Raw genomic sequence first — 17,573 nt, 5'->3', positions numbered from 1 at the left:
ATACACCGGCCACCGAGGGACTCAGTCCATCGGACATTTCGCGTGTCTCACAGACACTCAAAATCACCAAAGGTCCTGCAAGGTACACAAAGGATCTCACGCCTGTCAGAGGCTCGGTCCCCGCCCAGCTCCAGCTCCTCCCCTACACCTGCCCTGCCGGCCAGTCCCACCCTCTCCTGATCCGATAGGGCCCGGTACCACCCACACTGCAGGTTTCGGGCCCTATCCGCCCCAGCAGCGCACTCCCGACGCCTGCGCTCTGGGCGCCGGTGGCCACTCCCAAAAATCTCCCGGTCGGCCCTTGGGCCTTGGTCCGCCCACCACAGCCTTCCCGGAGGAAATGTTGGACTACGTTTCCCAGAGCCACCGGTTCCTAACGCGGCTTCATTTCCGTTGGTTCGCGAGATTTGGGGAACTCGCGTGGGGAGAGAGCTGTGTCTGTGGAGAGGCTTGGGCCGGCTCCGGTTGAGCCCGCGTACCCGAAATCGGCCTGAAGCTCGGGCGCCAGGCTCTGGACCTTGAGGTGTACCGTCTGTTGAGGTGGGCGGAAATGTTCGGATAAAGCGTCGCTGGAATCGCTGGTGTAGCCGTGTCGCCTACGGATTTGTGTTATGGGTCAAGTCTGACTAGTGTTGGTGACTCTTGGTGAATGAGCGTGTGTTACTGTGGTTTTGTGTTTAAGCGTGAGTGTGAGTGTGAGTTGTTTGTGACTCTGAGGTGTAGATAAAACTGCTGTGACAGTGTGTTTGTGTCGCGTGCTTACCTGACTGGGAATGTGCTTTTGTGATTGTACCGCGTGTATAACTGGAGTTGCTTGTGTTTGTGAAGCATGCGACGGTGCTGTTGTGACAGGGTGTTTAGATGTTCTTGTGTCACTTTGAGGTTGTATATGTGACTGTGTATAGAGTGTATTACTGGAGTTTGCCCGTGACTTTGAGGGGTTATGAGCGTTGCTGTGACATGTTTGTGACCTTGTTTTCTTGACCTGGTACTTGATTTTGTTTTTCTGACTATCTGATTGGATGACTGTGTGTGTCCTGTATATGGGGCTGTGTGTGTGTGCCATTTCCATGACTGAAGAGAGTAAAAATGCTACTGCGAAAGGGTATTTTTGGCCATGTGTGTCCCTGACAGGTTGCTTGGAAGCGTTTGAGTGGGGTTCTGTGTATGCTCTGTGTATGACTGGATTTTGTTTAAGACTAGATGGTGTGACAGTGTAGCATTAACGTGATATTTGTGACTCTGTGTGATTGTAGAAATATGATTGTGTGACTTTGTAACATCAGTTGTATATTTTATAGTCTGTGTCCATATGGGGGTTTAATGGGTACAGAGGTAAAACTGTGTTTTGGTATTTATGCGGTTCATTCTGGGGCTGAGCCTGCCTGTGGATCATGAGTCCCATGTGGCTTTGTCCTCCCTTGAAGACTCGACTTCTTTCTCTTCTAACCACAAAGACTACCCTTCTCCCTTCCCCCATACACACATGGCCTGTGTTGATTGCTTTTTTTTCTGTATTCATCCTTAGTTTCACCCTGGGATTGTATTTGTAGGTTCCCTGATGCTTTCTGGTGCCCTCTCACCTTATAGCCTTAAGCGTATTGGATGCAAGAAGTGACAGGAAGGAAGTCAGAAATTTGAGCCAATGAATGAAGAATACATGCATTATTTCTAAGACACAGACCTGGTCTTGAGATCAGAATTTTAGAGCTGATAGCACCTTAAAGACAGGCCACTTGTAAATGTAATAGGGTTCTGGGAGTAGGCGTTCTTTCAGAGAATGTGCTAAAGGAAGCAAACCACACACTTCAGAACCTACAGCACTCCACTGCAGGGCTCTGTCTCCAGTAGATAACTCTGAATACAGAAATAAATTCTAGCCCAAGACAGCTGTGATCTTGGTACTTTTGGATACAGAAAGTGCAGAACTGTTCTAGTCTCCTTCTGACCTCCTTCTGTTAACTGAGGGGTAGATTGGTGGAAGATTTGGGGAGAAGAAGAGGATGTGTTCTAATTTAGGATATACCCTAAGAAAGGCCTAGTATCTCATAATTCCATTTTCTTTTCCTGAGAGTAGAGGCCAGAGGAGGAAAAAATGGCTGTTACAGATTCAGATGCAGAGTCCAAGGTGAGTAGATGTTTATTCTCTGTTTCCTCAAATGTCTTTGTTTTTTTTTTTTCAGGACATAGGAATCTTTGTTTTCTTTCTGAAGTTTCCTAGCTAAGCCTTTTCAAATAATAGAGGGGCAAGGCAATTTTCTGTAGCTTGGGAGCAAGGAATATGTGCAGTTAATTGTGATAGATGCATCTCGTAGTGTTTAAATTGAGGAAGAATGGATATGCTGTTCATAGATTTAAAAAGGAGATAATCTTGTGTTATTTCTGACATAGCAGCATTGTTTTAACTTTTTAAAGTTTTCAAATGTACACAAAAGTATGAGCCATCATATGCCCAGCTTAAAAACAATCACTTGCCAATCTTATTATACGTATTCTTTCTTTTTTTCTTTAAAAATTTTTTTAAATCACATTTTTGACATTCAGTATTATTTTATATAAGTTTCAGGTTTACAGCATAGTAGTTAGACATTTATACAATTTACGAAGTGATTCTCCCCAATAAGTCTAATACTTACCTGGCACTGTACATAGTTATTACAATATCATTTCAAAATCCTTTCTAATTTGCCTTTTGATTTCTTCTTTGACTTATGAGTTATTAGAAATATGTTACTTAGCTTTCAGATATTTTGCAGATCATCCAGAGATCCTTCTGTTACTGATTTCTAATTTCATTCCATTGTGTTCAGAGAACACATCTTGTCATTCGTTTTATATTTGTCCCATCTGTTCTTTATTCCCTTTTCCTCCTTTTCTCCCTTTTGGATTGAGAGAGAGAGTTTCAAAATAACAATACCAATAATTTTACTAACCATATAAATAGAGAAAAATGATCAAGACCTTCTGGAGTTCAGTAGTATATAACCTACTAGGGATCTATAATCAACTTAATGGGTTTTTAAAGTCACGTAAAATAACACCTCTCATATAGTTAAGCCACCACCTTGAGAGACAGAGGCTCATTGTTTCATCTTGCTTCTGCTTTTAGAAATTGTTTTCCCTCTGCTTTGATTTAATTTTATTTTTAATTAACAAGGTGAATTCAGAGAAGTCTGGTGTCCATTGTTGTCCCTCGACCTGGTTTCTGACCCTGTAATTGTCTTTGGTTTACTCTTCCATTTTTCATTTATTTATTTATTTACTTATATATTTATTGTTAATTAAATTTATTGAAGTGACAATAAAATTATATAGGTTTCAAGTGTACAATTCAATAATACATCATATGTGTATAGCATTATCTGTTCACCACCCAAAGTTAAATTTCCTTCCATCACCATATATAGGACTTCCTTTACCCTTATCTACCTCCTTTCCTCCCCGCTTTCTCTCTACTAACCACTAATCCACTGTCTGTGTCTATGAGTTTTTGTTTGTCTTGTTCATTTGTTGCTTTCACTTTTATTTCTCACATGTAGTGAAATCATATGGTTCTTAACTTTTTCTATCTGACTTATTTCACTTAGCATGATGATCTCAAGAGCTATCCATGTTGTCCCAAATGGCAGTATTTCATTTTTTCTTATGGCTGAGTAATATTCCATTGTAGCTATATCTTTGTTATCCAATTATCTGTCAAAGGGCACTTCAGTTGATTCCATGTCTTAGCCACCGCAAATAATGCTGTAATGAACATTGGGTGTATATACCTTTACGGATAAATGTTTTCAAATTTTGGGGGTAGATATCCAGAAGAGGGATTGCTGGGTCATATGGTAATTCTATTCCTAACTTATTAAGGAGCCTTCATACTGATTTCCATAGTGGCTGTACCAATTTACATTCCCACCAGCAGGGTATAAGTGTTCTTTTTTCCCCACCAGCCTTGCCAACATTTGTTATTGTTGTGTTGATAATAGCCATTCTAACAGGTGTGAGGTAGTATCTCATTGTGATTTTGATTTGCAATTCTCTAATAGCTAATGAAGTCGAGCATCTTTTCATATATCTCTTGGCCATTTGTATGTCTTGGGAGAAGTGTCCGTTTAGATCCTCTGCCCATTTTTTATTGGATTATTTGTTTCTGTTGTTGAGTTGTATGAGTTCTTTATGGATTTTGGATAGTAGGCCCTTATCGGAGTTGTTGTTTGCAAATATATTCTCTCATTTGGACAGTTGCCTTTTTGTCTTGTCGATGGTTTCTTTTGCTGTGCAGAAGCTTTTTAGTTTGATGTAGTCCTAGTCATTTATTTTAGCTTTCACTTCCCTTGCCTTTGAGGTCAAATTCATAAAATCCTCTCTAAATCCAAGGTCCACGAGTTCAGTACCTATGTTTTCTTCTATGCAATTTATTATTCCAGGTCTTATATTTAGGTCTTTTGTCCATTTTGAGTTAATTTTGGTGTATGTTGACAGATAGCAGTCTACTTTCATTCTTCTGCATGTGGCTTTTCATTTTTCCCAGCACCATTTATTGAAGAGAATTTCCTTTCTCCGTTGCATGTTTTTGGCTCCTTTATTGAAAATTATTTGCCCATATGTGGGTTTACTTCTGGGCTCTCAGTTCTGTTCCACTCATCTGTCTGTTTTTCTGCCAGTGTTATGCCGTTTTGATTATTGTTGCTTTGTAATATGATTTGAAGTCAGGCAGTGTGATACATCGGGCTGTGTTCTTTTTCTCAGGATTGCTTTCTCTATTTAGGGTCTTCTGTGATTCCATACAAATCTGATGATTTTGTTCTATTGCTCTAATAAATGCCATTGGGATTTTGATGGTTGCATTTAAATCTGTATATTGCTTTGGGTAATATGGCCATTTTAACTATCTTGGTTCTTCCAATCCATGAACATGAAATATCTTTTCATTTCATTTCTTTAATAAAAGAAATTTGTTAAATTTCTTTTAATAATGTTTTGTAGTTTTCAGTGTATTGGTCCTTCACATGCTTTGTTAAGTTTTTTCCTAGGTATTTTATTTTATTGCAATTGCAAAAGGAATTGCTTTTCTCATTCTTTTTTTTGGAATTTCATTGGTAGCATATAGGAATGCAATGGATTTTTGTACATTGATTGTGTGTCCTGCAACTTTATTTATTTCTGATAGTTTTTCAGTGGAGTTCTTTAGGGTTTTCTATGTAAAGAATCATATCATCTGCAAAAAGTGACAATTTGACTTCTTCATTCTCTATTTGGATGCCTTTTATTTCTTTCTCTTGCCTGATTGTTCTATCTAGAACTTCCAAACTATATTGAATAAGAGGTGAGAGCAGGCATTTTTGTCTTATTCTTGATCTTCAAGGGAAGGTTTTTAGTTTTTCGCCATTAAGGATGATATTAGCTGAAGGTTTGTCATATATGGCCTTTATTTCGTTGAGGTGTTTTCCTTCTATATCCATTTTATTAAGTGTTTTAATCATAAATGGATGTTGTATTTTGTCAAATGTTTTTTCTGCATCTATTGATATGATCATGTGATTTTCAGCCTTTATTTTGTTTATGTGATGTATCACATTTATCAATTTGCATATGTCGAATCATTCCTGTGCCCCTGGAATGAACCCCACTTGATTGTGATGTATAATCTTTTTAATGTATTGTTTTATTCAACTTACTTGTGTTTCGTTCAGGATTTTTGCTTCTGTATTCATCAGAGATGTTGGTCTATAGTTTTCTTTTTATGTGTTGTTCTTATCAGGTTTTGGTATCAGGATAATGTCAGCCTCATAAAATGAGTTAGTAAGTATTGCTTCTTCAATTTTTTGGAAGTTTGTATTAAATTGTCTTTGTTTGGTAGAAATCATTAGTGAAGCCATCTGGTCCTGGAATTTTACTTTTTGGAAGGATTTGGTGATTATTTCAATTTCCTTACTGTTGATCGGTCTATTTATATTTTCCAGTTCTTTGTGATTCATTTGATGAAGGTTGTATATTTCTAAGAACTTGTCCATTTCATCAGTGATATTGACTTTGGTGGTATAGGATCTTTCATAGACTTCTTTGATTTTTTTATATTTCGGTGATATCTGTCCTAACTTCTCTTTCATTTCTGATTTTGAAGATTTGTGTCTTTTCTCTTTTTTCCTTGGTGTATCTAGTCAAGGGGTGTCAATTTTATTGATCTTTTCAAAGAACCAGTTCTTTGTTACATTAATTTTTTCTGTTGTCTTTTTGTTCTGTTTCATTTAATTCTGCTCTTTTTATTATTTCTCTACCGACTCTGGGCTTCATTTGTTCTTCTAGTTTTTAAAGATGTAATGTTAGATTGTTTATTTGGGATCTTGTTTTTTGAGATAGGCCTGTAATGATATGAACTTTCCTCTTATTACCACTTTTGCTGTATCCCAGAAATTTTGATATGTTGTATTTTTGTTCTCATTTGTTTCTATGTACCTCTTGATCTCTCTTTTTATTTTTTCTTTGACCCAATGGTTCTTTAGTAGCATCTCCAGGTTAATCTCCAGGTACTTGTGGTTTTTCTTCTTTATTTTTGCAGCCAATCTCTAGTTTCAGAACATTGCGATTGGAGAATATGCTTGGTATGATTTCACTCTTCTTGTATTTGTTGAGGCTAGTTTTGTGTCCCAGCATATTGCCTATCCTTGAGAATGTTCCACATGCACTAGAGAAGAACGTATAATCTGGTGTTTTGGAATGAAAGGCTCTGTAAATGTCAATGGCAATTATATCCAATTAGTCTAATGTGTCATTTTAGGTTGATATTCTCTTATTAATTTTCTGTTTGGATAATCTATCCACAGTTGACGGTGGGGTATTTAGGTCCCCTGCTATAATTGTGTTTTTGTCAGTTTCTCTCTTTAGTTCTGTTAATAATTGCTTTATATATTTTGGGGCTCCCTAATTGGGAGCATAGATAATAAGTATTATGTCTTCTTGAGGTATATTCCCCTTTATCATTATGACACGTCCTTCTTTGTCTCTCGTTACCTTTTTTATCTTGAAATCTGTTTCATTAGATATAAGTATAGTTACTCCCACTTTTCCCTGGCTGCCGTTTGCTTGGAGTATCGTTGTCCACCCTTTTACTTTGAGTCTATATTTGTCCTTACAGCTCAGATGTTTCTCTTCAAGGCAGCATATGGTTGGGTTTTGCTTTTTAGATCCAGTCTGCTTCTCTGTGCCTTTTTTTTGGTAAGTTCAGCCCATTTGCATTTAAGGTGTTTATTGATATATGAGGTTTTCCTATAGCCATTTTATCTTTTGTTTTCTGATAGCTCCATGTCTCCCTTGTATCTTTGCCCTTGTGTTTCTGTCTGTTATTTTAGTTTGTTGATATTCTATGATTTTTCCCTCCATTCCTTCTTTTTTTATGTTACGTATCTCAATTCTGGATATTTTGTGTGTGGTTACCGTTAGGTTTATGCAAAAAAAAATTTCGTGTATACAGTAGTACTTTTTCTTTTGTGTGATTCTTATGTCCATTACCCTTTGCAAATTCTGACCTTTACTCCCTACCCTTTTCTGTTTTTCTTACTCAAATTATCCCTATTTATGCTGTGAGTCCATTCCTGAGTTGCAGTAGCTATTGTCTTCTTTTTTTAAAATGTTTTCTATCTCCTTTAACCATTATGTAATATTTAAGTTTATGATACCCTATTTTGAACAAGGGTTGTAATTTCCTGTTTCTGTCCACCTGTCATCTTACTCAGAGTTTTGTATCTTTTTGTCTTTTTGTTTCTGGTAGTAACCTTCTTCAGAATTTCCTGTAATGCAGGTCTTGTGGTAGAAAATTCCCTCAGCTTCTGTATTTCTGAAAAGGTCTTTATTTGTCCTTCATATCTAAAAGAGAACTTTGCTGGATATATTATTCTTGGCTGGTAATTTATCTTTTTTGATAATATGAATATTTGATTCCACTTTCTCCTAGCTTGTAGAGTTTCTGCTTACAAATCTGATGATAATCTAATGCATTTTCCTTTATAGGTTACTGTCTACTTTTTCCTGACTGCCTTGAGAATTCTTTATCATTAATTTTTGACAGTTCTAATATAATATACCTTGGAGAAGGCCTTTTTGTATTGAGATAATTAGGTGTTCTGTTGGCTTGTTGGATTTGTGGGTTTGAGAAGTTCTTGTCCACTATTGCTTTGAATAGGCTCTCTGTTCCCTTCATCCTCTCCTCTTCTGGTATACCCATTGTTCTTATATAGTTCTTTTTGATGGAGTCAGATAGTTCTTGTAGAGGTTTTGTTTTGTTTTGTTTTGTTTTGTTTTTGTAGCATTTCATTATTTTACTCTCAGGTCTCTCTTCTTCCATCTGCATCATTTCTAGATTCCTGTCTTCGATATCACTAATTCTTTCCTCCATCTAGTCAGCTCAATTTCCTAAGCTCAGTATTTTATTCTTTATCTCTTTTGTTGAATTCCTCAGCTCCAGAATTTCTGTTTGGTTCTTTTTTTCAAGTTGCCTTCTCTTTGGTAAAGCATTCCTATTGTTCATTGATTTTGTTACTGAGTTCATTCAACTGCCTTCCTGGATTTTCTTGCATCTTGTTGAATTTTTTCAGAACTGCAATCTTGAATACTCTGTCATTTAAATCACATATTTCTATATCTTTAAGTTTATTTTCTGGAGATTTTTCATTTTCTTTCTGAGCTGCCTTGTCACCTTGGTTATTCACGGTATTTGATTGTTTCTCTGCCTAGGCATTTATGGGAATGAACTCTGCTTTTTAAAAAATGTAATTAACAGTGATACATCTTTAGCATGTTGATAAGAAGAGCTTTTCTTTTGTTTTCCAATAGGTGGCCATAAGCCTCTTACACTACCCAAGACTCCCAGATCTCTGCTATGTGGCAACAAAATGCCCTTTATTCCCTGAGGAGGTGTGTGTCTCCTTTGTGACGGGATTACCTCACCGCAACCCTTGGTGGGCTCCACCCACCATGGGAGAATGTGGTGGGTGTTGGGGTTCCAATCCCCTGAAGTCCTAGTGCTGCCCCAGCAGCCATATGCAGTGTTGTACTGCCTGAGGTGTCCCAGGTGCCTCTGGATGGGTGGGGGTGTGGCAGGGTGGGAGAGGCTGCTGGTGTGCCTATGGCTCTTTTCCTTCTAGTAAAGATGACTTCTAGGCCTCAGCTGCCTCCCCTCTGTATCTCCACATGTCACTGAGCCCGGCCGCAGTATGCATCTGCCACTCAGGCTCAGTTCTCCAGAGGGCAGACTCTGTGCTCTGTAGCCGACATTTGCTTTTGCAGTTTCCCCTGGGACTCACTGTTAGCTCTGGGAGGGTGGGAAGAGGAAGCCAGTCTCCCTGACTCTGCTTTCTAGAACACAGCTGTCGCATCCCTATTCTGTCTCTGTCCTGATCACTGGGTTCTGTTGTAGTATTAGTATATGCTGATTCCTCCCTTCTCTCCAAGTCCCCCAGGGAGCTCCGGACTGGGCCTGCAGCACCATCTTTGTTCTCCCTTTCCTCCACCCCTCTTCACCCCAATTCGCCCACCTTCAGATGCTTTTATGCGCAAATCTCTCCGAAGCGTTTGTGTGTTAGGCTGGGAATCTTCTGTTGGATTATAGGTGTTCAACTTGTTATAGTCTCAGGGGATAGATCAAGGGGACCCCTCATGCGCCGTGTTTCTGTTGTCACTAGATCTTCTTCTTTTAAATGATATATATGTTTATGTATAAGGATATATTTTTTATTGGTATGTATAAGGATATATTTTATTGGTATGTATAAGGATATATTTTTTATTGTCTCCATTCTTAATTAAAAGGGAGGATTCTATGTACAATGTTCTGCACCTTCCTTTTTTTTTTCCTCACACATTCACTGTATCCCAGAGATCATTGGATAGCAGCCTATAGACATCTTCCACATCCTTTTTTATAGCTACAGTTCGTAATACAGTGTGTAATACAGTGTGTAATAGTTTATTCATCCAGTCTCCTATTGGTGGGCATTTGTTTATTTTTTTCCCAGTATTTTGTCATTACATAATGCAGCAGTTAATAACTGTGTATGGTTTCTATTTGTAGAGGTTTATCTTTGGGGCAAATTTCTAGAAGTGGCCTACTGGAGTTTATTTTAATTCTTTTGACATAAATTCTATCTGAATTACAACTGTTGAGTAATAATAATAAAATGGGTGCATTTCCTCATTTTTCTCCCTCCCTATCTTTATTATGTAATGGGAAAAGAAAGTCTTAGAGTGTATTTTTATACTTTTTTTTTTCCTCTGAATTTACTGAGAAATTCTTGTTTTTTAAACATATCAGGTTTTTTAAAATTTCAAGAAGGTGTTACTTTCTTGTTTTCTGATATCATAGTAGTACGTTTGTTGACACAATTTAGAAAATACAAAAAGAAACAAACAAGGAGGAAAATAACAATTACTCAAAAACCCTTTGGAATGAAACACCGTTCATATTTGGAACTTGTCCTTAAAGTCTTTTTTTTAACTTCTTATTATGGAAAAATTCAAACTTATACAACACTAAAGTGTAGTGTAGTACATCCCAATGTACCCTACCCATCACTCAGCTTTAACAAATATCAGTTTATGGCTAAACATGTTTTATCTATAGCTCTGCCACTCCTTTCCTACCCTCCCAAAAAACATTGACTATCTTGAAGTAAAATCCAATTAATTTCATCTACAAATATTTTAACATGTATTTCTAAAAAAAAAATAATAAAAAGAACTTTAAGTAAATACAACTTTTTATTTAAAAAATCATAACTGCAATATCATCACCACTAAAAAAAAGATACTTTCTTAATGTCATGAAATAGCCAGTGTTCAGATTTTCCCCATTGTCCATAGTTTTATATGATTTGTTAGAATCAATATCCAAACAATATCTATTTAGTATAATAGTGTGATATTTCTTAAATCTTTCCGTCATTTCTTGCAGTTCCAGAAAGAGTTTTCTCACAGTTAACTAATAATCTGGATTTCGTAGATTGTCTATATGTGGTATTATTTAACATGTTTCTCTAACCCTGTATTTCTGATAAACTGGTATTTAATTCTAGAGGCTTCATCAGGTTCAGGGTGTGTGTGTGTGTGTGTGTGTGTGCACGCACGCACGTGTTGTTTGTTTTGCACTAATCCACATATAATGCATATATAGTGAAGTAGTGCATAATATTTTATTGTTTTCCTTTATGTAATGTTAGCAGCCATTGATCATCTTTGCTTGGAATCCATTATTTTATCAGGAGTTACAAAATGATATTCTCATTCTATCATTTCTTCTGCATTTATGAGCTGGAATACTTCTGTAAAGAGAACCATTCTCTCCTCAATGTCTTGGTTACTCAGAAGTATAGCTTTTGTAAAAAAAGATGAGATAAAAGCTTGATTTTATTCTCATTGTTTTTCAGCATCTTCCAAAGTTTATCTTGTGTTTTCCTTTTAAGTTATTATTATGAACTTGTGGATTTAAATATATTTGATATGTTTCAGTTCTTAGCAGTTATTGTTCTTAATCTTCAAATTGTCAATCTATGGCCAGTGGGATCCTCTTAATACCTTCTCTGATTTGGCTCTTTTTGAATTCCTTTTGGCACGACCTCAATAATCTTTGGTAGATTCCAAACTTTCTGATGTGAAAAGAAGTTCTAGGTTCATCATGTACGTTTTCCTCTCCCAAACATGAAATCAGCCACTTGTCTATGTAGCTCTGGTTCCTTTTAGTAGGAAGTGGTTTTAAGAAGCCACAGTTAGGACAGTAGAAGTTCTCAGTGCTTCTGGTTGTTATTGCTCGTAGTCCTTTACAGAGCTGGTTAAATACATATTTTTTAGAAGTAGAAAAATCCTGAGTTTATGCTGACATTTCCAATTGAATTTATTTATTTTCATTTCCAGTTGAATTTAAAGATTATATAGAGTTTTTCTTGAATTTTTAAATTTGTGGGGGTTTTTTTGTGCTCTGAAAATCTTTATTCTTAATATTAAGGTAGTTATGTACACGTGTTATTCTCATTGTATATGTGCGTAATCATTTCAGAATATATATTTTAGATTAACAATGCTAATATTATGTAGCAGTGTAATTATTGAGAAAGTTTGTAGTTATTGTGCCTATAGGTTATATACCACTAGGGATCTAATGTCAAATGACTGTTATTTTATTTTATTTTTTTAAATTAATAATTTTTTAAAAGTTTGTAGTTATTTTGCCTGTAGGTTATATACCACTAGGGATCTAATGTCAAATGACTGTTATTTTATTTTATTTTTTTAAATTAATTAATTTTTTAATAGAAGAAATGATTTAAATCTCTCCCCCAACCCCCGTCCACCTCCCCCCACGGCCCTCCTCTCACCCTCTGGTAACTGCTAGTAAATGACTTATTTTAAAGCTCCTTGAAATAACCACTTCCTTTCTTTATTTACCTTGTTAGTATTATGAACAGATAAGTGTGTTTACTTTTGGTTATTAGGGACTTTTTAACAATCTTGATTTATTTTTGTCTTATATAAGAACTCATGGTTCTAAAGTCAAATGGATTCAGTTTGATACTATATCAGTTTTTTTGCACATTTATGTTCATGAGAAATATTGAACTCTATTTTTTTTTCTTGTAATATTTTTGTCAGGTTTTGGTGTCATGGTTATTTAGCTTCAAAATGTAGAAGAGAGTGTTCTTCTTTTCCTATTTTCTGAAAAAATTTGAGAAAGCCTTTTTAATGTTGATAGGACTTACTGATGAAGCCATGTGGACCATCTCTGTGGGCAGGATGTTTTATTTTACCAAAATTCAATTCCTTTAATATTAGGCAATTCTGTGCATGTTCAGTACAGACACAACTATTGTAGGCCTAATCTAATAGTACATGTTAGCACCAATGTAACTTTTTTTTCCAAATGTTTTCGATTCACGTTTGGTTGAAGGTTGGTCGAATCCACAGATACGAACCTGTGGATATGGAAGGCCAACTGTATATGAATCTTTTTAATGAACCTATTTTTGACTTTGTTGATATTGTCTATTGAAATCTATTTTATATTGTGGATTTTGTTTTATTATGTTTTTTCTTCTACTTTGGGCTTCACTTTTTTTTTCAGCTCCTTAAGGTGGGAGTCTAAGTCATTGATGTTACATCTTCCTCTTTTTCTAATATAAACATTTAAAGCTATAAATTTTTCTTTAAGTGCTGCTTTTGCTACAGCCCACAAAATTTGATAAGTTATGTTTTCATTTTAACATATTCTCTAATGTTTTGTGATTTCTTCTTATGGGTTATTTAGAAATGTGCTTAATTTGCAAATATTTGGAGATTCTTCTAGACCTCTTATTATTATTGGTTTCTAGTATAATAATGTATAGACAAAGACCAGAAAATATAATCTGTATGATTCTGTTTTAAAATATTTTTGATACTTGTTACCTCCCCACATCAGATTAGTGCATAGCCATTACATTGTAATCTAAGAGAGCTGTAGTCAAGGTCTCAGCCCCCCTCCCCCACCCCCGGCCACATGCTTTTAAGACTATCTGCATTCCTAGCCCAACTACCTCCATTAGGTTACCTCTTTATCAGGAACCTCTGCCGAGAGTTACTTATTAAAGGTAAGGGGGAAAACTTGAATACACTTTTGCTCCACTTAGTACTCAGTTCTTTTCTACTCCTAGCCCTTCTCCTATCTCCCTCTCAGTGGCCCTGGTCCATGAAATGGGAGGAACCTTTTGTTTGATACTTGCTTGGCACTGAGATGATTCCCCACATTTGTGCTGATCCTGACCTTCTCTAGGTGCTGTGGGAGAGTCAGTGCTTTCTCTTGCTTACATGAAGTGATTAGTAATTGATTAAAGGCTTGACTGTTACTTTCCTTTTGCCTTGTTGTCTTAATCAGCTTTTCTGACAACTGGCAGGTCAGCTCATATCTTGACTGTTGGGTATAGAAATGTTGCGAGATTCTTGAACAGAGAGACGAGACCCCAAGGCTATCGACAGGAAGCAGCATTTATTAATGCCAGCACAAGCTCAGCGGATTCTTTTCCGAAGGCTGAGCCCCGATTGTAACAAAATGGGCAGTTTTATACAGTCTTGTCATTCCTACACAGCTACAGATATAAGGAAGAACATTGGTTGGCAAGCTATGAGAAAACTGACATCAGCCAGAGAGTCCTTGCGGGTGGGAGGGCAGTCAGGAACGAACTTGTTCGAGAACCTTTTGTTTGATACTTGCTTGGCACTGAGATGATTCCCCACATTTGTGCTGATCCTGACCTTCTCTAGGTGCTGTGGGAGAGTCAGTGCTTTCTCTTGCTTACATGAAGTGATTAGTAATTGATTAAAGGCTTGACTGTTACTTTCCTTTTGCCTTGTTGTCTTAATCAGCTTTTCTGACAACTGGCAGGTCAGCTCATATCTTGACTGTTGGGTATAGAAATGTTGCGAGATTCTTGAACAGAGAGACGAGACCCCAAGGCTATCGACAGGAAGCAGCATTTATTAATGCCAGCACAAGCTCAGCGGATTCTTTTCCGAAGGCTGAGCCCCGATTGTAACAAAATGGGCAGTTTTATACAGTCTTGTCATTCCTACACAGCTACAGATATAAGGAAGAACATTGGTTGGCAAGCTATGAGAAAACTGACATCAGCCAGAGAGTCCTTGCGGGTGGGAGGGCAGTCAGGAACGAACTTGTTCGAGCAGGAAATGGCCTGGCAGGGTCAGGCTGCCACAGTATCAGTTATATCAAGGTACTTTGATAATGTTATATAAATCCTCTATATCATTACTAATTTAAAAATATCTACTTGTTCTGACAGTTACTGAAAGATGTTAAAATTCCAAATCTGTGGATTTGTGTATTTCTTCCTTTAGTTCTGTCAATTTTTGCTTTATATATTTGATGCTTTGTTGTTAAATCTCTATACATTTAAGATTAGTGTGTCTTCTTGATGAATTTAGCCTCTTTAGTATTATTCTTCATCTTGAAGTCTATTTTGCCTTATATTAATACAAGTACACAAGCTTTCTTATGCTTAGTGTTTGTGAGGTATATTTTTCTCTACCATTTTACTTTCAACCCATCTGTGCATTTTTTGTAAAGAGCATATAGTTGGAACTTGTTTTTTTATCTTATGTTGACATTGTCTCTTTACTGGAGTGATTGGACTATTTAAAGTAATTGTAATGTAGGTTAAGCCCTGCCAGGTATGGGAGCATCTATATCTCTTAAGAGGAGGTTGGCACTTTTTGGAATTTAGTTCATTTAAATTTCTTTTTGTCTTCAGCTCTGTGATGAATTTAAAAGGAATTATGATTTTTCATCTTAAATGAATTATTTTTGATTCTTAGAATGGGCACAATTATTGTACCTTTCCAATATCTGGAAGAAGTGGAATTTCTAATTAAATATTTATTGAGCATCTATATCAATGATTCTCTGTAAGAGCAGTGACTCTCCCTAAAAGATGTTTTAGAAATATATCTGGGTGCTTTTGAATGTTAAAATAACTGGGCAGAGAGTGAAGGCTTCTGGCTTTTGAAAGACTGAAGCAAGCCATGGACCTAGATCATAGGTTATACAGCTTTTCTATAAAGGGATAGGTGGTAAATATTTTAGGCTTTCTGAGCGATATAATCTCTGATAGCTAGTCAACTGCCACTTATTGTGAAAATAACCAAAGACAATATATAATAAACAAATGAGTGTAGAGGTATTCCAATAAAGCTTTATTTACAAAAAATAGTCGGTAGGCAGTAGTTGGCCAGCTTCTGATCTAGATCTACTGCAGTGCACAACAAAGAATTATTCTATGACCTGCAAAATGACGAGCATAGCTTGGGGGAAAATGTGTTTATAATTATGTGGGTCTAGAACCTCTCACATAAAGCATATTTTACAGGATTTTTTTTCAAACTGCTGAATTTATTTTACATTATTGCACAGTTTTACTATTAGCTGAATGTTTCAGGAATGGTACTATAGTTTGTTTGAGAAAGTTTGTACTTTGTTTTATGCAGAAATTTACTGAGATTTTTAAAAACAATTTTAAATAATCATGGCACTAATGGCAACACAAATGCTTGCATTTATAGATAATGAATTTCACTTATTCTACACACATTTGTACATACACATTCACACAACATGTAGGCTTTATTTCAAAATGTCAAATATAAATAAAATATTTTGACAATACTCAGTTGAACGTTGTTATTTTATAAATCTAAATTTGTTCATTTTAAGTAGTTGTAAGCATAAGTATTTAATTTTTTGTGCCTTCTGTAGTATGTATGATCATCAATATTTTGAAATATAACAGTTGGTCATTATCTCTGTTTTTGCCATAACGTATATAAGTGTGTCACATTATCTACAATTTTCATTTTAGAAATGATAGAGAAGTTTTTATAAATATTTTCTTTTTGTATATAGAGAGCACTGAGTTTGACAGGGGTAAGAACCACCACCTATATTCCCCCTGCTTAGTGTGTATTTTGGGAATGGGAGCAAGAAGCAGAAGAAGAGAGCAACCAAGGTAATTCTAACTTAACTCATTTGGAGATTTATAAAGAGCATGGTCTCATGGTTCTGTATTCTCCTTCCCAGCACTGCCTTTTTCAGATTCTGTGCTTCTCTAAGATATGAATCCAGAACAGGACTGATCATTTCTTGCAGCTCTAAAAACCATGGCTCAGGTAAATTAGTGTTTTCTTGTGCCCTCTTAAGTCGTTTTTTATAGAGTATGTACATGTTTGCATTCCTTATTCCTGAGACTTCCTTTCTAACTGACCCAACTCAGGAATGTGCTCCTTGGTTTATTCCATTCTTAGAAGTAATAATGCCTTCCCTAAGAATGTCTTTTTAATCTAACCTATATTCATATCCTTATTCAAAAATCCATTGAGCATCTTTGACTAGGAGCACTGATAGAACAAAAGCAGACTTCCCGATTTTAGAAGATAAAGAAGGATGTTAAATGGTACCACACATGAGAAAACTTTGAACTTCTCTTTAGATGTAAGTTTCTCAGTTAGGCAAGATAGGAGTTAGTCTTGACTGCTTAGTATCCATACATGGCAAGAACCTATGCCGTAAGCTTTTAAGGTTGGGAACGTGATTAGGAATTAAATACAGAGAGATCAGAGATCTTCCCTGGGAATCCATAATTGGTACAATAATATGGTTCCTTTTTAGATTCAATGTTATATGCTAATCTTAAATGTGTAAGTTTGGATTATCTTTTCCATCTTTCTATTGCTTAGAACAAGACCAAGGTATATTTATATGATTAATAGTAACAATAATGATCATTATTCACATGTAAAATTTGTTGAGAAATATAAACTCCCTAAAGCAAGAAATGCTTATGGTTTTTTGTATAACCTGTTTTCTTTATATGGAGCAATTCTACAGCGTATTAAAAATATTTACTAAATTATGGGTAAAAAGGAAAATGCTTGTGACTTAATATTCTGATATGATAAACTGAAGTATCAATAAATTATTTATTTTTATGCAAATCTTATTTTGTATGATGGATATTTTGTAAGACTTTACAGAAATATTTACCCAATTTTTC

General features: G+C 36.0%; 1 protein-coding gene across 6 annotated transcripts in view; it reads left to right on the top strand.

Moving 5' to 3' along the window:
• Positions 1-332: 332 nt before the first annotated feature.
• The window catches only part of LOC102880061 (zinc finger protein 420), a 51,371-nt gene continuing 34,130 nt past the window's right edge, over positions 333-17,573 (top strand). Inside the window, exons 1-4 of one of the 6 annotated variants that reach the window (XM_015600613.2) lie at positions 333-540; positions 2,078-2,128; positions 16,427-16,447; positions 16,601-16,689. In XM_015600613.2, the coding sequence (XP_015456099.1) occupies positions 16,681-16,689 (9 nt within the window). In that variant the 5' untranslated portion in view covers positions 333-540; positions 2,078-2,128; positions 16,427-16,447; positions 16,601-16,680. Of the gene's footprint in view, positions 541-2,077; positions 2,129-16,426; positions 16,530-16,600; positions 16,690-17,573 lie in introns of all 6 variants that reach the window. The other 5 variants (XM_006906207.3, XM_015600606.2, XM_015600631.2 and 2 more) reach the window with 5 other exon arrangements.

Source organism: Pteropus alecto, unplaced genomic scaffold (assembly GCF_000325575.1).
Source record: "Pteropus alecto unplaced genomic scaffold, ASM32557v1 scaffold122, whole genome shotgun sequence".
NCBI lineage: Eukaryota > Metazoa > Chordata > Mammalia > Chiroptera > Pteropodidae > Pteropus > Pteropus alecto.
This window is presented reverse-complemented; position numbering and strand designations above follow the sequence as displayed.